At 40.0% G+C, this 21,460-nt stretch overlaps 1 protein-coding gene across 1 annotated transcript in view; it reads right to left on the bottom strand.

Annotated features, from left to right (window-relative positions):
* Positions 1-507: 507 nt before the first annotated feature.
* LOC135506275 (HBS1-like protein) overlaps positions 508-21,460 on the bottom strand; it is a 92,899-nt gene continuing 71,946 nt past the window's right edge. The window contains 8 exon segments of the mRNA XM_064925817.1: positions 508-1,971; positions 2,965-3,110; positions 7,841-7,941; positions 8,115-8,223; positions 9,444-9,534; positions 10,822-10,926; positions 19,148-19,216; positions 20,769-20,886. Coding sequence (XP_064781889.1) covers positions 1,895-1,971; positions 2,965-3,110; positions 7,841-7,941; positions 8,115-8,223; positions 9,444-9,534; positions 10,822-10,926; positions 19,148-19,216; positions 20,769-20,886 — 816 coding nt within the window. The 3' untranslated portion in view covers positions 508-1,894.

Below are 21,460 nucleotides of genomic sequence, written 5' to 3'. Positions count from 1 at the left end.
TTGTCTGTGTGTGGAAGCCAGGTGATGCTAAATGTGTTTATGTTAATTAACGGTCAATTACCGTGAGACCGTCAGTTATATTCTTGCCAATAACCAGCTGACAACATTTCATGACCATCACAGCCCAGGCCCAATGCAGTCAAAAACACGATTTTCCTGTGTTTAATATATACAGTATTTATATACCATGAGGTTAGAATAACACTGTGAAAAGAGCAGTTTGAAAAGACTACCTGAAAATTCTGACCGTTTTGGTAGGACAGAGTTTTGGGTAAATGAGTTAATAGACCAATCAGAAAGAGTTCCAAACCTCTCTGCCAATAACAGCTATTTTTCAGATTTCCCCATCCCCACTCACACGACTTCCAGACAGTTGTTGCTTGAGAAATTACTATTTGCTATGAAACAAATGTTGTTGTTTTCCATTGACCATTTTAATTGAAAAACAATCAAAGTAAGATACTTAATTGTTACCCAGAAATGATTTGATATCGAGATAAAAACAGCTGGAATTGACCTTTTATTGGTTCATCGTTTACTTCATCTTGTTCGGTAACTTCTGCACTAGATGGATGGATAAGATAGAGGGATGGATAGATAGATAGAGGGATGGATAGATAGATAGAGGGATGGATGGATAAGATAGAGGGATGGATAGATAGATAGAGGGATGGATAGATAGATAGAGGGATGGATAGATAGATAGAGGGATGGATAGATAGATAGAGGGATGGATAGATAGATAGAGGGATGGATAGATAGATAGAGGGATGGATAGATAGATAGAGGGATGGATAGATAGATAGAGGGATGGATAGATAGATAGAGGGATGGATAGATAGATAGAGGGATGGATAGATAGATAGAGGGATGGATAGATAGATAGAGGGATGGATAGATAGATAGAGGGATGGATAGATAGATAGAGGGATGGATAGATAGATAGAGGGATGGATAGATAGATAGATAGAGGGATGGATAGATAGATAGATAGAGGGATGGATAGATAGATAGAGGGATGGATAGATAGAGAGGGATGGATAGATAGATAGAGGGATGGATAGATAGATAGAGGGATGGATAGATAGATAGAGGGATGGATAGATAGATAGAGGGATGGATAGATAGATAGAGGGATGGATAGATAGATAGAGGGATGGATAGATAGATAGAGGGATGGATAGATAGATAGAGGGATGGATAGATAGATAGAGGGATGGGTAGATAGATAGAGGGATGGATAGATAGATAGAGGGATGGATAGATAGATAGAGGGATGGATAGATAGATAGAGGGATGGATAGATAGATAGAGGGATGGATAGATAGATAGAGGGATGGATAGATAGATAGAGGGATGGATAGATAGATAGAGGGATGGATAGATAGATAGAGGGATGGATGGATAGATAGAGGGATGGATGGATAGATAGAGGGATGGATGGATAGATAGAGGGATGGATGGATAGATAGAGGGATGGATGGATAGATAGAGGGATGGATAGATAGATAGAGGGATGGATAGATAGATAGAGGGATGGATAGATAGATAGAGGGATGGATAGATAGATAGAGGGATGGATAGATAGATAGAGGGATGGATAGATAGATAGAGGGATGGATGGATAGATAGAGGGATGGATGGATAGATAGAGGGATGGATGGATAGATAGAGGGATGGATGGATAGATAGAGGGATGGATAGATAGATAGAGGGATGGATAGATAGATAGAGGGATGGATAGATAGATAGAGGGATGGATAGATAGATAGAGGGATGGATGGGAACACCCAGTCTGTGAATGACACTTCTGTCTCTGAAGGAATTGCACTTTGTCTGTCTGTCTGTCTGTCTGTCTGTCTGTCTGTCTGTCTGTCTGTCTGTCTGTCTGCAGCTAGCCGTCTGTCATGCAGTCTCTGGGTCCAGTTCCGACTTGATCCAGCTGGATCAGACCGCTCGTCATTCTTTGATCTGCAGAGAAAATACACAAAACCAAGACAAGGTTAAAATCTTGAACTCTAAAGTTTACGGAAACCATGTCCTTCACAACAGGCAGGTGAACTGCCTGTAACTCCAGCAGGTTTGGTCTGTTCTGCTCAACATTAGGGTGCTATCCCAAATGGGGCCCTATTCCCTATGTAGTGCACTACTATAGACCAGAGCCCTATTCCCTATGTAGTGCACTACTATAGACCAGGGCTCTATTCCCTATATAGTGCACTACGTTAGACCAGAGCCCTATTCCCTATATAGTGCACTACTATAGACCAGGGCCCTATTCCCTATATAGTGCACTAATTTTGACCAGGGCCCTATTCCCTATATAGTGCACTAATTTAGACCAGAGGCCTATTCCCTATATAGTGCACTAGTTTAGACCAGGGCCCTATTCCTTATATAGTGCACTAATTTAGACCAGGGCCCTAATCCCTATATAGTGCACTAATTTAGACCAGGGCCCTATTCCCTATATAGTGCACTACTTTAGACCAGAGCCCTATTCCCTATATAGTGCACTACTTTAGACCAGAGCCCTATTCCCTATATAGTGCACTACTATAGACCAGAGCCCTATTCCCTATATAGTGCACTACTTTAGACCAGAGCCCTATTCCCTATATAGTGCACTAATTTAGACCAGAACCATATTCCCTATATAGTGCACTACTATAGACCAGAGCTCTATTCCCTATATAGTGCACTAATTTAGACCAGGGCCCTATTCCCTATATAGTGCACTAATTTAGACCAGGGCCCTATTCCCTATATAGTGGTACTACTATAGACCAGAGCCCTATTCCCTATATAGTGCACTAATTTAGACCAGGGCCCTATTCCCTATATAGTGCACTACTATAGACCAGGGCCCATAGGTCTCTCTATAGGGAATAGGTTGCCGTTTGGGACAAAAGCCTACAATGTAGATATATTTTCGTCAGGTCGGAAGAGGAGAAGGGCGGTTACCTCGGTGACGACCCCCGGCAGCGATGGTTGACCCTACATATCTCAGCATGAAGCGTCCCAGCTCCTTGAAGTCCTTATAGAGCTCCAACGCCACGGGTCTCTGGGTCTGGATCTCCACCATCGCATTCATACCCTTACCCAGACACCTACACAACATTAAACAAACATTTATACAACCTTCACATTCTTTCCCAACACTAAGGGTGTAATGGTAAACCCATGATTCGGTACGTATTGACGTTTTGGGGGTCACGGAACGGAAAATTAAATGCCATTCACAATGTTCCTGGCATTGTCTGTTGTGACATGATTGTTAAGTTGGGTCAAGTTTCCACTCGGATGCTGCGTTCGCGTCCATGCGGGAATTGGCCCGTTTTGAAGTCGTAAATACCAGCATTCATGTGATTTGAACTCTTTTGAGAAACGCAGATTGACTATCGGCCAACAAGCTGCGTCAACCGTAAACTAAAAGTACGGCGATCGTAAACAAATTATTACGTTCAAAAAAGAGGATTGCTTTTTCTAAATGTTTTTAACTGCTGTTATAGAGGCCATTACCTTAGTAGGTGACAGAGGTCACCATGTAGAAGAAGTGGGAGCTCAAGGATGAATGGGAGCTCATGTTTTCCCTACCAGATGGAGGGCCATTGAAATAGATTGAATTCATCTCCCAGTGTCTGTTGGAAAGAAGACTGAACCAGGTTTTCCTCTAGGATTTTGCCTGTACTTAGCGCCATTCTGTTTATTTTTTTATCCTGAAAACTCCCGTCATTATAGGGTATTGTGTGTAGAGGCCAGTTACACAAACCATCTCCATTTTAAACTCAGTAACACAACAACATGTAGAAGAGGTCAAGGGGTGTGACTACTTTCTGAAGGAACAGTAAGGGCAACACAGGGTGGCTAACTCATTGACTACCTCGGCTTTAGATACTGTGCATTCAGAAAGTATTCAGACCCCTTGACTTTTTACTAATTGTTTTAAGCAAAAACAGACTTTTTGAAATGTATTAAAAAAATAAACTATCACATTTACATAAGTATTCAGACCCTTTACTCAGTACTTTGTTGAAGCACATTTGGCAACGATTAGTCTTCTTGGGTATGACGTTACAAGATTGGCACACCTGTATTTGGGGAGTTTCTACCATTTCTCTCTGCAGGTCCTCTCAAGGTCTGTCAGATTCGATGGGGAGCGTCGCTGCACAGCTATTTTCAGGTCTCTCCAGAGTTGTAAGATCGGGTTCAAGTCCGGGCTCTGGTTGGGCCACTCAAGGACATTCAGAGACTTGTCCTGAAGCCACTCTTGCGTTGTTTTGGCTGTGTGCTTTGGGTCGTTGTCCTTTTGGAAGGTGAACCTTCACCCCAGTCTGAGGTCCTGAGAGCTCTGGAGCAGGTTTTCATCAAGGACCTGTCTGTACTTTGTTCTGTTCATCTTTCTCTCGATCCTGACTAGTCCTCCCAGTCCTTGCTTCACCATAGGGATGGTGCCAGGTTTCCTCCAGATGTGACACTTGGCATTCAGGCCAAAGAGTTCAATCTTGGTTTCATCAGACCAGAGACTCTTGTTTCTCATGTTCTGAGAGTCCTTTAGGTGCCTTTTGGCAAACTGTCATGCGGGCTGTCATGTGCCTTTTACTGAGGAGTGGCTTCCGTCTGACCACTCTACCATAAAGGCCTGATTGGTGGAGTGCTGCAGAGATGGTTATCCGTCTGGAAGGTTGTCCCATCTCCACAGAGGAACTCTGGAGCTCTGTCAGAGTGACCATTGGTCACCTCCCTGACCAAGGCCCTTCTCCCCCGATTGGTCAGTTTGGCTCTCGGAAGAGTCTTGGTGGTTCCAAACGTCTTCCATTTAAGAATGATGGAGGCCACTGTGTTCTTTGGGACCTTCAATGATAAAGACATTTTTTGGTACCCTTCCCCAGATCTGTGCCTCCACACCATCCTGTCTTGGAGCTCTACAGACAATTCCTTTGACATCATAGCTTGTTTTTTTGCTCTGACATGCACTGTCGACTGGGGGACCTTACATGGACAGGTGTGTGCCTTTCCAAATCATGTCCAATCAATTTAATTTACCACAGGTGGACTCCAATCAAGTTGTAGAAACATCTAAAGGATGATCAATGGAAACAGGATGCACCTGAGCTCAATTTTGAGTCTCATAGCAAAGGGTCTGAATACTTATGTAAATAAGCTTCTGTTTTTTATTTTTTATAAATTTGCTACATTTTGTAAAAACCTGTTTTCGATGAATCATTATGAGGCATTGTGTGTAGATTGATGAGAGGAAAACATAATTTAACCCATTTTAGAGTTGTGGAAAAGGGAAGGGGTCTGAATACTTTTCCACTGATCGGGTCCCGTTTACTGAAATGGGTTCAAGAGTTCGCAACATGGCTCGAGAAATTTGACGAGGTGCCGAAACCTAAACTATCCTCAACCACTGAGAATGGGACCCACGAACAAGACAGTAAAAAATAAAAAACAAAGCCTACGTATCTATCTAGCTCTTGCACCTTCTTTGGCCCGGTCAGAATCAGCTGGTTGTGTAGTTTCTGTGTGTTTCCGTCGATATACTGGGGTGATGAAGTGATGGCAGCTGCTATTCTCGTTGAGCGTGGCGACGACATACCGTTCACGTCTTATCCACCACTCTTGTCCATCTCTACTGTGAACCCAACATCCCAAACTACAGATTTTAACGAAGGATCCTCCGAGTCTGATTAAATCGACCCCACCATTGTAAAGAACTAGTTCCTGCCTGTAGCTCACAAAAGGACAGTTTGAAATGTGCCAATTAAGATTGGAATCTCTGTAACGTGTACGTAGGCTCTAGTTGTTTTAACAGAACGGTCTGTAACGTGTACGTAGGCTCTAGTTGTTTTAACAGAACGGTCTGTAACGTGTACGTAGGCTCTAGTTGTTTTAACAGAACGGTCTGTAACGTGTACGTAGGCTCTAGTTGTTTTAACAGAACGGTCTGTAACGTGTACGTAGGCTCTAGTTGTTTTAACAGAACGGTCTGTAACGTGTACGTAGGCTCTAGTTGTTTTAACAGAACGGTCTGTAACGTGTACGTAGGCTCTAGTTGTTTTAACAGAACGGTCTGTAACGTGTACGTAGGCTCTAGTTGTTTTAACAGAACGGTCTGTAACGTGTACGTAGGCTCTAGTTGTTTTAACAGAACGGTCTGTAACGTGTACGTAGGCTCTAGTTGTTTTAACAGAACGGTCTGTAACGTGTACGTAGGCTCTAGTTGTTTTAACAGAACGGTCTGTAACGTGTACGTGGGCTCTAGTTGTTTTAACAGAACGGTCTGTAACGTGTACGTAGGCTCTAGTTGTTTTAACAGAACGGTCTGTAACGTGTACGTAGGCTCTAGTTGTTTTAACAGAACGGTCTGTAACGTGTACGTAGGCTCTAGTTGTTTTAACAGAACGGTCTGTAACGTGTACGTAGGCTCTAGTTGTTTTAACAGAACGGTCTGTAACGTGTACGTAGGCTCTAGTTGTTTTAACAGAACGTAGGCTCTAGTTGTTTTAACAGAACGGTCTGTAACGTACGTAGGCTCTAGTTGTTTTAACAGAACGGTCTGTAACGTGTACGTAGGCTCTAGTTGTTTTAACAGAACGGTCTGTAACGTGTACGTAGGCTCTAGTTGTTTTAACAGAACGGTCTGTAACGTGTACGTAGGCTCTAGTTGTTTTAACAGAACGGTCTGTAACGTGTACGTGGGCTCTAGTTGTTTTAACAGAACGGTCTGTAACGTGTACGTAGGCTCTAGTTGTTTTAACAGAACGGTCTGTAACGTGTACGTAGGCTCTAGTTGTTTTAACAGAACGGTCTGTAACGTGTACGTGGGCTCTAGTTGTTTTAACAGAACGGTCTGTAACGTGTACGTAGGCTCTAGTTGTTTTAACAGAACGGTCTGTAACGTGTGCGTGGGCTCTAGTTGTTTTAACAGAACGGTCTGTAACGTGTACGTAGGCTCTAGTTGTTTTAACAGAACGGTCTGTAACGTGTACGTAGGCTCTAGTTGTTTTAACAGAACGGTCTGTAACGTGTACGTAGGCTCTAGTTGTTTTAACAGAACGGTCTGTAACGTGTACGTAGGCTCTAGTTGTTTTAACAGAACGGTCTGTAACGTGTACGTAGGCTCTAGTTGTTTTAACAGAACGGTCTGTAACGTGTACGTAGGCTCTAGTTGTTTTAACAGAACGGTCTGTAACGTGTACGTAGGCTCTAGTTGTTTTAACAGAACGGTCTGTAACGTGTACGTAGGCTCTAGTTGTTTTAACAGAACGGTCTGTAACGTGTACGTGGGCTCTAGTTGTTTTAACAGAACGGTCTGTAACGTGTACGTAGGCTCTAGTTGTTTTAACAGAACGGTCTGTAACGTGTACGTAGGCTCTAGTTGTTTTAACAGAACGGTCTGTAACGTGTACGTAGGCTCTAGTTGTTTTAACAGAACGGTCTGAAATGTTTTCGGCTCAGAATGTAGCTTCGGCTGTAGCCTGTAGGCATTGTGTTTTCATTTGATAAATATCTATTTAAGGAACTCATTCGGGTTCCACAGTGAGGACAGAACCGAGGTCCCTGTGCCGAACAGTTCGGGTACGAATACAACCCAACCAAAACACAATGTTAATGCGATGTTTACTGCATCACAACATTGAAGACATATTTCGGGAGATCCTTGATCCTGAGACTACAGAACTGCATTGACATAAAAAGGTAGAATCAGACGATATCGGGCCGACTTCCTCAGCAACAAAACCGCGTGATAAGCGAGGCCAAAACTTCTCTTCTTCTATGGTCCCTCAGCATGAAGCAGCTTCATCATCTATGAAGACTTCACCTTGATACTCACTTGGGTTTCTTCTTGAGCACCTCCCCGCTGCTCTTGTGCAGAACGCTGACCAGCTTCCTAATGGTGGCTGGTTCACTGATCGTCTGGTAGTGCAACACAACCTACGCACAGAACACACACTTAGAACCACACACTTAGAACCACACACTTCACACACTGAACCACACACTTAGAACCACACACATAGTACCACACACTTTGAACCACACAGACAATATTCTTAAATCTACTTAGAACCACCCACGGAACACAGATTGTTTGTGTGTGTACTCACGGGGAAGCCCTGTGTGATGGGAACCTCTATGTTGAATAGCAGGACTCTGGCCCTGAAGCGGGAACACGCTCTGATTGGCTCCTTAATATCACAGAACACACAGCCCACACTGGAGGAGAGATTATAGGCACTGAGTAAACAAAACATTAAGAACAGCTGCTCTTCCCATGACATTACCAGACCAGGTGAATCCAGGTGAAGGCTATGATCCCTTATTGATGTCACCTGTTAAATCCACTTCACTCAGTGTAGAAGAAGTGGAGGAGACGGGTTAAGAAGGATTTTTAAACCTTGAGACAATTGGGACATTTATTGTGTATGTGTTGCCATTCAGAGGGTGAATGGGTAAGACTAAATATTTAAGTGTCTTTGAACGGGGTATTGTAGTAGGTGCCAGGCATACTGGTTTGTGTCAAGAACTGCAACGCTGCTGGGTTTTGCACACTCAACAGTTTCCCTGTGTGTATCAATGATGATCCATCACCCAAAGGACATTCAGTCAACTTGACACAACTGTGGGAAGCATTAGAGTCAACATGGGCCAGTATCCCTGTGACAACATGGGCCAGTATCCCTGTGACAACATGGGCCAGTATCCCTGTGACAACATGGACCGGCATCCCTGTGACAACATGGGCCGGCATCCCTGTGACAACATGGACCGGCATCCCTGTGACAACATGGGCCGGCATCCCTGTGACAACATGGGCCAGTATCCCTGTGACAACATGGGCCAGTATCCCTGTGACAACATGGGCCAGTATCCCTGTGACAACATGGGCCAGTATCCCTGTGACAACATGGGCCAGCATCCCTGTGACAACATGGGCCAGCATCCCTGTGACAACATGGGCCAGTATCCCTGTGACAACATGGGCCAGTATCCCTGTGACAACATGGGCCAGTATCCCTGTGAAACACTTCCAACCTTGTAGAGTTCATACAGCCACGCAGATCAAACATTACAGGGATAGAAACACACAGTAAAGAATTACACACTCACTTGATCTGATTAGGGGTTAGGGGTTAGGGCTGTATACTCACTTGATCTGATTAGAGGTTAGGGGTTAGAGGTTAGGGCTGTATACTCACTTGATCTGATTAGAGGTTAGGGGTTAGAGGTTAAGGTTAGGGTTTAGGTTCTATACTTAATCTAGATGCTGCCCATGCCAGTGGGTTTGGGTTAGAGGTTAGGGGTTAGAGGTAAGGGGTTAGAGGTTAGGTTATATACTAACTTAATCTAGATGCTGTCCATGCCAGTGGGTTTGGGTTAGAGGTTAGGGGTTAGAGGTTAGGGGTTAGAGGTTAGAAGTTGGGTTATATACTAACTTAATCTTGATGATGTCCATGCCAGTGACGGTCAGACTGACATGATCTCCTGCTGCTGCCCAGTCCAGAGGATCATCGTGGAGAGAGATACCTACACAGAGACAATACAGAGACAGGCAGATAGGGAGAGACACAGAGAGGGGGAGAGAGAGAGAGAGAGATAGAGGGGGAGAAAGAGACACAGAGAGAGACAGAGATAGAGGGAGAGGGGGAGAAAGAGAGAACAAGAGACAGAGAGAGACACATAGAGGGGGAGAGAGGGAGACACAAAGAGAGATACAGAGATAGAGGGAGAGAGGGGGAGAAAGAGAGCCAGAGACACAAAGAGAGACACAGAGTGAGAGAGCGAGAGAGAAAAACACACAGAGCGAGAGACGAGAGACAGACACACAGAGAGAGCAACACAGAGAGAAAGAGACGAGAGACAGACACACAGAGAGAGACAGAGTGAGAGACACAGAGAGACAGAGTGAGTGAGACAGAGATGTGTTGTATGTCCACAAGGTGGCACTGGTGTATTAGACATTGAGAAACACACACACAGAGAGACATACATTTACATTACATTTAAGTCATTTAGCAGACGCTCTTATCCAGAGCGACTTACAAATTGGCATAGATACAGAGAGACATAGACAGAGACACAGAGAGACAGAGACAGAGAGACATAGACACAGAGAGACAGAGACATAGACACAGAGAGACAGAGACACAGAGAGACAGAGAGACAGAGACACAGAGAGACAGAGACACAGAGAGACAGAGACATAGACGCAGAGAGACAGAGACACAGAGAGACAGAGACACAGAGAGACAGAGACACAGAGCGACAGACACAGAGCGACAGAGACACAGAGCGACAGAGACAGAGATACATAGACACAGAGAGACAGAGACACAGAGACACAGAGAGACATAGACACAGAGAGACATAGACACAGAGAGACACAGACACACATAGACACAGAGAGACATAGACACAGAGAGACACAGAAACAGAGACATAGACACAGAGAGACACAGACACAGAGAGACACAGACACAGAGAGACACAGACACAGAGAGACACAGACACAGAGAGACACAGACACAGAGAGACATAGACACAGAGAGACACAGACACAGAGAGACACAGACACAGAGAGACATAGACACAGAGAGATACAGACACAGAGAGACATAGACACAGAGAGACATAGACACAGAGAGATACAGACACAGAGAGACATAGACACAGAGAGACATAGACACAGAGATACAGACACAGAGAGACAGAGACACAGAGAGACATAGACACACAGACACAGAGAGACAGAGACACAGAGAGACACAGACACAGAGAGACAGAGAGATACAGACACACAGAATCAGACAGTACCTTTAACAGTGCATGTCTCATTGGGGGGCATGGCCAGTACTCGGTCTCCTGTCTGAATGTAGCCCGCCTCGATCTTCCCTGTTACACAGAACCCTGAGCCCTGATCTAGAACCACAGAGAACAGGGTTAGAACACAGAACCCTGATCTAGAACCACAGAGAACAGGGTTAGAACACAGAACCCTGATCATGAACCACAGAGAACAGGGTTAGAACACAGAACCCTGATCTAGAACCACAGAGAACATGGTTATAACCCTGAGCCCTAATCTAGAAGCACAGAGAACAGGGTTAGAACACAGAACCCTGATCTAGAACCACAAAGAACAGGGTTAGAACCCTGAGCCCTGATCTAGAACCACAGAGAACAGGGTTAGAACCCTGAGCCCTAATCTAGAAGCACAGAGAACAGGGTTAGAACACAGATCTTTAAAAAGAATATCAACAGCTGATCAAACACATAAAGCGTATTTCTCTCCAATGTTGAGCCCAAATGTGTTTACATCATTAGTGAGCATTTCTCCTTTACCAAGGTAATCCTGCCACCTGACAGGTGTAGCATATCATGACGCTGATTAAGTTTTTCCTAGCCACCGTGCTTCTACACCTGCATTGCTTACTGTTTGGGGTTTTAGGCTGGGTTTCTGTACAGCATTTTGAGATATCAGCTGATGTAAGAAGGGCTTTATAAATACATTTGTTTTAATTAAACAGCATGCTTATTACACAGGTGCACCTTGAGCTGGGGAGAATAAAAGGCCACTCGAAAATGTGCAGTTTTGTCACACCACACAATGCCACAGACGTGTCAAGTTGAGGGAGCGTGCAATTGGCATGCTGACTGCAGGAATGTCCACCAGAGCTGTTGCCAGAGAATGTAATGTTCAGTTCTCTACCATAAGCCGCCTTCAATATAATTTTAGAGAATTTGGAGTCGGAGGGGAAAAATTCATTATGATTGGCTGGGCCTGGCTCCCAAGTAGGTGGGCCTATGCCCTCCCAGGCCCACCCATGGCTGTGCCCCTGCTCAGTCATCTAAAATCCATAGATTAGGGCCTCATGAATTTATTTCAGTTGACTGATTTACTTATATGAACTTTAACTCTGTAAAATCTATGAAATTGTTGCATGTTGCGTTGATATTTTTACATTGATTTATTTAATATTTTAGTTCAGTATAGATAGATGGCAGGGTAGCCTAGTGGTTAGAGCATTGGGCCAGTAACCGAAAGGTTGCGAGATCAAACCCCGAGCCGACAAGGTAAAATTCTGTCGTTCTGCCCCTGAACAGGGCAGTTAAACCCACTGTTCCGAGGCCGTCATTGTAAATAAGAATTTGTTGTTAACTGACTTGCTGAGTTAAATAAAGGTTCAATTTAAAAAAAGAAAATATACATTTAAAAATACCTCAGCCAACTGGGTGACCAACATGCCGACGTGCCCTTGAGCAAGGCACTTAATCCTAATTGCTCCTGTAAATCGCTCTGGATAAAACATCTGCTAAATGACTCAAATGTAAATTAGATATTTCAGTATTTAATTTCCAATAGATTTTTTTTTTTTTTTACATTTTCACTGTCATTATGGGGTATTTGTGTGTAGATGGTTGAGAGTTAAATCAATGCCATCCATGTTGAATTCAGGCTGAAACACAACAAGATGTGGAATAAAATCAAGGGGTATGAATACTTTCTGAAAGCAGGTATGTTCTCAATTTAAAATGATACCTGCAGACAATGTATACGAGGCAAACCATACACCACATTCTGTACATACATGCCTTTTTTAAAGAATGACATTTAAAATAGTTTAGTACAAATCCAACCCTTGTAATTTAGGTCCAGTATGAAATAAGGAGGTGATAATTAGGCTATTGGAGATTTGCATTACAGTTTCGATATATTTGACTTCAGTTCATTCATTTTTTTTTTAGCAATGTCACTTCAAAAGTAATTGCGGTTGTTCCCATAGCAACCATGTAACGTCTATGGATAAGCGGCGACCTGTTAGGTCAATAATATGCTGGTTTTTTTTTATAAACAAAAATGGTTGGCTTTATAATCGTGAGAGAAATGTAACTAGCTAGGTAGCATACAAGGTCAGCTGACTTTTCTCAAAATAAATCTCACTGTGGCAAGCTATTTCCTGTTCCTCATGCTAGCCTTTACAGCCAAATATCACTTTAGAAACGTCTAAATTAAAAAATATTGATAGGGCCAACATTGTAGAACATGACTCCTATCTAACTGCAGCTTTAGTTCATATGGAAATAGCAGAGAAATGCTGAAAAGCAGCTGTAATATAATTACAATGTTTAGCCAACAGTGGTTGTTTAGTTAACATCTTCAGTCTGGAGCTCTGACAACACTAAGACAGTGACCCCTGGAGCTCCGACAACACTAAGACAGTGACCCTGGAGCTCTGACAACACTAAGACGGTGACCCTGGAGCTCCGACAACACTAAGACAGTGACCCCTGGAGCTCTGACAACACTAAGACAGTGACCCCTGGAGCTCTGACAACACTAAGACAGTGACCCCTGGAGCTCCGACAACACTAAGACAGTGACCCTGGAGCTCCGACAACACTAAGACAGTGACCCCTGGAGCTCCGACAACACTAAGACGGTGACCCCTGGAGCTCTGACAACACTAAGACGGTGACCCCTGGAGCTCTGACAACACTAAGACGGTGACCCCTGGAGCTCTGACAACACTAAGACAGTGACCCCTGGAGCTCTGACAACACTAAGACAGTGACCCCTGGAGCTCTGACAACACTAAGACGGTGACCCCTGGAGCTCTGACAACACTAAGACGGTGACCCCTGGAGCTCTGACAACACTAAGACGGTGACCCCTGCAGCTCCGACAACACTAAGACGGTGACCCCTGGAGCTCCGACAACACTAAGACAGTGACCCTGGAGCTCCGACAACACTAAGACAGTGACCCCTGGAGCTCCGACAACACTAAGACGGTGACCCTTGGAGCTCCGACAACACTAAGACGGTGACCCCTGGAGCTCTGACAACACTAAGACAGTGACCCCTGCAGCTCTGACAACACTAAGACAGTGACCCCTGGAGCTCTGACAACACTAAGACGGTGACCCCTGGAGCTCTGACAACACTAAGACGGTGACCCCTGGAGCTCTGACAACACTAAGACGGTGACCCCTGCAGCTCCGACAACACTAAGACGGTGACCCCTGGAGCTCCGACAACACTAAGACAGTGACCCCTGGAGCTCCGACAACACTAAGACGGTGACCCTTGGAGCTCTGACAACACTAAGACGGTGACCCCTGGAGCTCCGACAACACTAAGACGGTGACCCCTGGAGCTCTGACCAAGCAAGACATTTCATTGGTTTGACGTGATGTGAGGAGTCACAGACTGACAACCGGTTCTGACCCTCTTTACTAACTTAAACTTTAAACTTCCCCAAGCTTCCATTATAGGGAATCCCTGGTTCAGCACAAGGCTAGTTTCTATGTAATGTATCTATGTATCTATGTAATGTATCTATGTAATGTATCTATGTAATGTATCTATGTAATGTGTCTATGTAATGTATCTGCATATATGTAATGTATCTGTATCTATGTAATGTAATGTATCTATGTAATGTATCTATGTAATGTATCTATGTAATGTATCTATGTAATGTATCTATGTATCTGTATATATGTAATGTATCTATGTATCTGTATCTATGTAATGTATCTATGTAATGTATATATGTAATGTATCTATGTAATGTATCTATGTATCTGTATCTATGTAATGTATCTATGTAATGTGTCTATGTAATGTATCTATGTAATGTATCTATGTAATGTATCTATGTAATGTATCTCTATCTATGTAATGTATCTATATAATGTATCTATGTATCTGTATCTATGTAATGTATATATGTAATGTATCTATGTAATGTATCTATGTATCTGTGTCTATGTAATGTGTCTATGTAATGTGTCTATGTAATGTATCTATGTAATGTATCTATGTAATGTGTCTATGTAATGTGTCTATGTAATGTATCTATGTAATGTATCTATGTAATGTGTCTATGTAATGTATCTATGTAATGTATCTATGTAATGTATCTGTATCTATGTAATGTATCTGTATCTATGTAATGTATCTGTATCTATGTAATGTATCTGTATCTATGTAATGTATCTGTATCTATGTAATGTATCTATGTAATGTATCTATGTAATGTATCTGTATCTATGTAATGTATCTATGTAATGTATCTATGTATCTATGTAATGTATCTGTATCTATGTAATGTATCTATGTAATGTATCTGTATCTATGTAATGTATATGTATCTATGTAATGTATCTGTATCTATGTAATGTATCTGTATCTATGTAATGTGTCTATGTAATGTATCTATGTAATGTATCTGTATCTATGTAATGTGTCTATGTAATGTATCTATGTAATGTATCTATGTAATGTATCTGTATCTATGTAATGTATCTATGTAATGTATCTATGTATCTATGTAATGTATCTATGTAATGTATCTATGTAATGTATCTGTATCTATGTAATGTATCTATGTAATGTATCTATGTAATGTATCTATGTAATGAATCTATGTAATGTATCTATGTAATGTATCTATGTAATGTATCTATGTAATGTATCTGTATCTATGTAATGTATCTATGTAATGTATCTGTATCTATGTAATGTATCTATGTAATGTATCTGTATCTATGTAATGTATCTATGTAATGTATCTATGTAATGTATCTGTATCTATGTAATGTATCTATGTAATGTATCTATGTAATGTATCTATGTAATGTATCTATGTAATGTATCTATGTAATGTATCTGTATCTATGTAATGTATCTATGTAATGTATCTGTATCTATGTAATGTATCTATGTATCTGTATCTATGTAATGTATCTGTATCTATGTAATGTATCTGTATATATGTAATGTATCTATGTAATGTATCTATGTAATGTATCTATGTATCTGTATCTATGTATCTATGTAATGTATCTGTATCTATGTAATGTATCTATGTAATGTATCTATGTAATGTATCTGTATCTATGTAATGTATCTGTATCTATGTAATGTATCTGTATCTATGTAATGTATCTATGTAATGTATCTGTATCTATGTAATGTATCTATGTATCTGTATCTATGTAATGTATCTATGTAATGTATCTATGTAATGTATCTATGTAATGTATCTATGTAATGTATCTATGTAATGTATCTGTATCTATGTAATGTATCTATGTAATGTATCAATGTATCTATGTAATGTATCTGTATCCATGTAATGTATCTATGTATCTGTATCTATGTAATGTATCTATGTAATGTATCTGTATCTATGTAATGTATCTATGTAATGTATCTATGTATCTGTATCTATGTATCTATGTAATGTATCTGTATCTATGTAATGTATCTGTATCTATGTAATGTATCTGTATCTATGTAATGTATCTGTATCTATGTAATGTATCTATGTAATGTATCTATGTATCTGTATCTATGTAATGTATCTGTATCTATGTAATGTGTCTATGTAATGTATCTATGTAATGTATCTGTATCTATGTAATGTATCTATGTAATGTATCTATGTATCTGTATCTATGTAATGTATCTATGTAATGTATCTATGTAATGTATCTATGTAATGTATCTATGTAATGTGTCTATGTAATGTATCTGTATCTATGTAATGTATCTATGTAATGTATCAATGTATCTATGTAATGTATCTGTATCCATGTAATGTATCTATGTAATGTATCTATGTAATGTATCTATGTATCTGTATCTATGTAATGTATCTGTATCTATGTAATGTATCTATGTAATGTATCTGTATCTATGTAATGTATCTGTATCTATGTAATGTGTCTATGTAATGTATCTATGTAATGTGTCTATGTAATGTATCTGTATCTATGTAATGTGTCTATGTAATGTATCTGTATCTATGTAATGTATCTGTATCCATGTAATGTATCTATGTAATGTATCTATGTAATGTATCTATGTAATGTATCTATGTATCTGTATCTATGTAATGTATCTGTATCTATGTAATGTATCTATGTAATGTATCTATGTAATGTATCTATGTAATGTATCTGTATCTATGTAATGTATCTGTATCTATGTAATGTATCTGTATCTATGTAATGTATCTGTATCTATGTAATGTATCTATGTAATGTATATATGTAATGTATCTATGTAATGTATCTGTATCTATGTAATGTATCTATGTAATGTATCTATGTAATGTATCTATGTAATGTATCTATGTAATGAATCTATGTAATGTATCTGTATCTATGTAATGTATCTATATAATGTATCTGTATCTATGTAATGTATCTGTATCTATGTAATGAATCTATGTAATGTATCTGTATCTATGTATCTGTATCTATGTAATGTATCTATGTAATGTATCTGTATCTATGTAATGTATCTGTATCTATGTAATGTATCTGTATCTATGTAATGAATCTATGTAATGTATCTGTATCTATGTATCTGTATCTATGTAATGTATCTATGTAATGTATCTGTATCTATGTAATGTATCTGTATCTATGTAATGTATCTGTATCTATGTAATGTATCTGTATCTATGTATCTGTATCTATGTAATGTATCTATGTAATGTATCTATGTAATGTATCTATGTAATGTATCTGTATCTATGTAATGTATCTGTATCTATGTATCTGTATCTATGTAATGTATATATGTAATGTATTTATGTAATGTATCTATGTATCTGTATCTATGTAATGTATCTATGTAATGTATCTATGTAATGTATCTATGTAATGAATCTATGTAATGTATCTGTATCTATGTAATGTACCTATATCTATATAATGTATCTATGTAATGTATCTATATCTATGTAATGTATCTATGGAATGTATCTATATCTATATAATGTATCTATGTAATGTATCTGTATCTATGTAATGTATCTATGTAATGTATCTATGTAATGTACCTGTATCTATGTAATGTATCTATGTAATGTATCTGTATATATGTAATGTATATATGTAATGTATCTGTATATATGTAATGTATATATGTAATGTATATATGTAATGTATCTATATCTATATAATGTATCTATGTAATGTATCTATGTAATATATCTATGTAATGTATCTATGTAATGTATCTATATCTATGTAATGTATCTGTATCTATGTAATGTATCTGTATCTATGTAATGTATCTGTATCTATGTAATGTATCTGTATCTATGTAATGTATCTATGTAATGTATCTATGTAATGTATCTATGTAATGTATCTATATCTATGTAATGTATCTGTATCTATGTAATGTATCTGTATCTATGTAATGTATCTATGTAATGTATCTATGTAATGTATCTATGTAATGTATCTACGTAATGTATCTATGTAATGTATCTATGTAATGTATCTGTATCTATGTAATGAATCTATGTAATGTATCTATGTAATGTATCTATGTAATGTATCTATGTATCTGTATCTATGTAATGTATCTATGTAATGTATCTGTATCTATGTAATGTATCTGTATATATGTAATGTATCTATGTAATGTATCTATGTAATGTATCTATGTAATGTATCTATGTAATGTATCTGTATCTATGTAATGTATCTATGTAATGTATCTATATCTATGTAATGTATCTGTATCTATGTAATGTATCTATGTAATGTATCTATGTAATGTATCTATGTAATGTATCTATGTAATGTATCTGTATCTATGTAATGTATCTATGTAATGTATCTATGTAATGTATCTGTATCTATGTAATGTATCTGTATCTATGTAATGTATCTATGTAATGTATCTATGTAATGTATCTATGTAATGTATCTGTATCTATGTATCTGTATCTATGTAATGTATCTATGTATCTGTATCTATGTAATGTATCTATGTAATGTATCTATGTAATGTATCTATGTAATGTATCTATGTAATGTATCTATGTAATGTATCTATGTAATGTATCTGTATCTATGTAATGTATCTATGTAATGTATCTATGTAATGTATCTATGTAATGTATCTATGTATCTGTATCTATGTAATGTATCTATGTATCTGTATCTATGTAATGTATCTATGTAATGTATCTATGTAATGTTTATATGTAATGTATCTATGTAATGTATCTATGTAATGTATATATGTAATGTATATATGTAATGTATATATGTAGACCCACGCAGAACAAGGTTAGAACCACAGATAAAACAAGGTGTGACGTCACCTTTGAAGACGTCCGAGACACACAGTCGGAAGGGCTTTTCTATCGACCTCTGGGGTGGTTTGAAATAATCTATGGAGAGAGAGGAGGAGGGAGAGATAGAGGGGGAGAGAGAGAGAGAGAGCAGAGAGAATAGATATGGATGGAGAGAGAGCAGAGAGAATAGATATGGAGGGAGAGAGAGAGCAGAGAGAATAGATATGGAGGGAGAGAGAGAGCAGAGAGAATAGATATGGAGGGAGAGAGCAGAGAGAATATATATGGAGGGAGAGAGAGAGAGCAGAGAGAATATATATGGAGGGAGAGAGAGAGCAGAGAGAATAGATATGGAGGGAGAGAGAGAGCAGAGAGAATAGATATGGAGGGAGAGAGAGAGAGCAGAGAGAATAGATATGGAGGGAGAGAGAGAGCAGAGAGAATAGATATGGAGGGAGAGAGAGAGAGAGCAGAGAGAATATATATGGAGGGAGAGAGAGAGCAGAGAGAATAGATATGGAGGGAGAGAGAGAGCAGAGAGAATAGATATGGAGGGAGAGAGAGCAGAGAGAATAGATATGGAGGGAGAGAGAGCAGAGAGAATAGATATGGAGGGAGAGAGAGAGAGAGCAGAGAGAATATATATGGAGGGAGAGAGAGAGAGCAGAGAGAATAGATATGGAGGGAGAGAGAGAGAGAGCAGAGATAATATATATGGAGGGAGAGAGAGAGCAGAGAGAATAGATATGGAGGGAGAGAGAGAGCAGAGATAATATATATGGAGGGAGAGAGAGCGCAGAGAGAAATGATATGGAGGGAGAGAGAGCAGAGAGAATAGATATGGAGGGAGAGAGAGAGAGCAGAGAGAATAGATATGGAGGGAGAGAGAGAGCAGAGAGAATAGATAAGGAGGGAGAGCGAGAGAGCAGAGAGAATAGATATGGAGGGAGAGAGAGAGAGCAGAGAGAATAGATATGGAGGGAGAGAGAGAGAGAGCAGAGAGAATAGATATGGAGGGAGGGAGAGAGAGAGCAGAGAGAATAGATATGGCGTGAGAGAGAGAGAGCAGAGAGAATAGATATGGAGGGAGAGAGAGCAGAGAGAATAGATATGGAGGGAGAGAGAGAGCAGAGAGAATAGATATGGAGGGAGAGAGAAAGAGCAGAGAGCAGAGAGAATAGATATGGAGGGAGAGAGAGAGAGCAGAGAGAATAGATATGGAGGGAGAGAGAGAGAGCAGAGAGAATAGATATGGAGCGAGAGAGCAGAGAGAATAGATATGGAGGGAGGAGATAGTGAGATGTTATCTTCAAATTAGACTGTTGACTGATACCACTGAGTTACTCTGTTAGCATGCTGACTAATACCATAGCAACATCACAATGACTTCCACTTTTACTATGGTCCCAGTCATAACACTACTTAGACACACACACACTTTCAGATCACTAAAGAAGATCGGCTTAAATAGAACAGTCAATAAGTCTCAGCTGCTCTGCTCTCTCTGAGATCATTCTTTCTTCGTTAAATATACTTGTCCAACAGCCATGTACATAATGGATGTTTTAATGTTAACATTGTTGAGTTGTCACATGTTATTTTCTAAACCTTTGTGGACTTGAATAAGAGTGTGTGTGTGTGTGTGTACCGATCTGTTCCAGCAGACAGGGTCCAGAGTACCAGGATGTTAGCGCCAGAGCAGAACTCTTAGTGGTCAGGTTCTCTCCTGATAGACCACTGGTCGGCACGTAGAACACATCAGAGTCCTGGGAGAGAACACAGAACACATCAGAGTCCTGGGAGAGAACACAGAACACACCAGAGTCCTGGGAGAGAACACAGAACACACCAGAGTCCTGGGAGAGAACACAGAACACACCAGAGTCCTGGGAGAGAACACAGAACACACCAGAGTCCTGGGAGAGAACACAAAACACATCAGAGTCCTTGGAGTCCTGGGGTACAACAAAAACGTAACAATACAAAACATAGAGACGCACACAAACATCAATGACATCACCCTACCCAGAACCACCTGCTCTCACCTCTATCTTAGAATGACATCACCCTACCCAGATCCACCTGCTCTCACCTCTATCTCCAGTGCCTGCACTGCTCTCCGTCACGTCTCAAATCGCACAATTTCGTTCCTGTCCGTCTCCCAGGCCCTTTCAATATTTAGATAATGAAGCATATTCTTTTTCTATTGTCTTAACAATAGAGGATTGGTTGATTTCAGGTTTCAAGTATATGTTTTTTCCCCCAAGATGATTTATGAGAAGAGTATACTCCAACCTATTCCCTCCATCTTGTTCCAAATTCAGCTCAATTTAAATCTTG

Source organism: Oncorhynchus masou, chromosome 19 (assembly GCF_036934945.1).
Source record: "Oncorhynchus masou masou isolate Uvic2021 chromosome 19, UVic_Omas_1.1, whole genome shotgun sequence".
NCBI classification, from domain to species: Eukaryota; Metazoa; Chordata; class Actinopteri; order Salmoniformes; family Salmonidae; genus Oncorhynchus; species Oncorhynchus masou.
The sequence above is the reverse complement of the archived record's forward strand: the minus strand, read 5'-3'. Positions and strand labels throughout refer to the sequence as shown.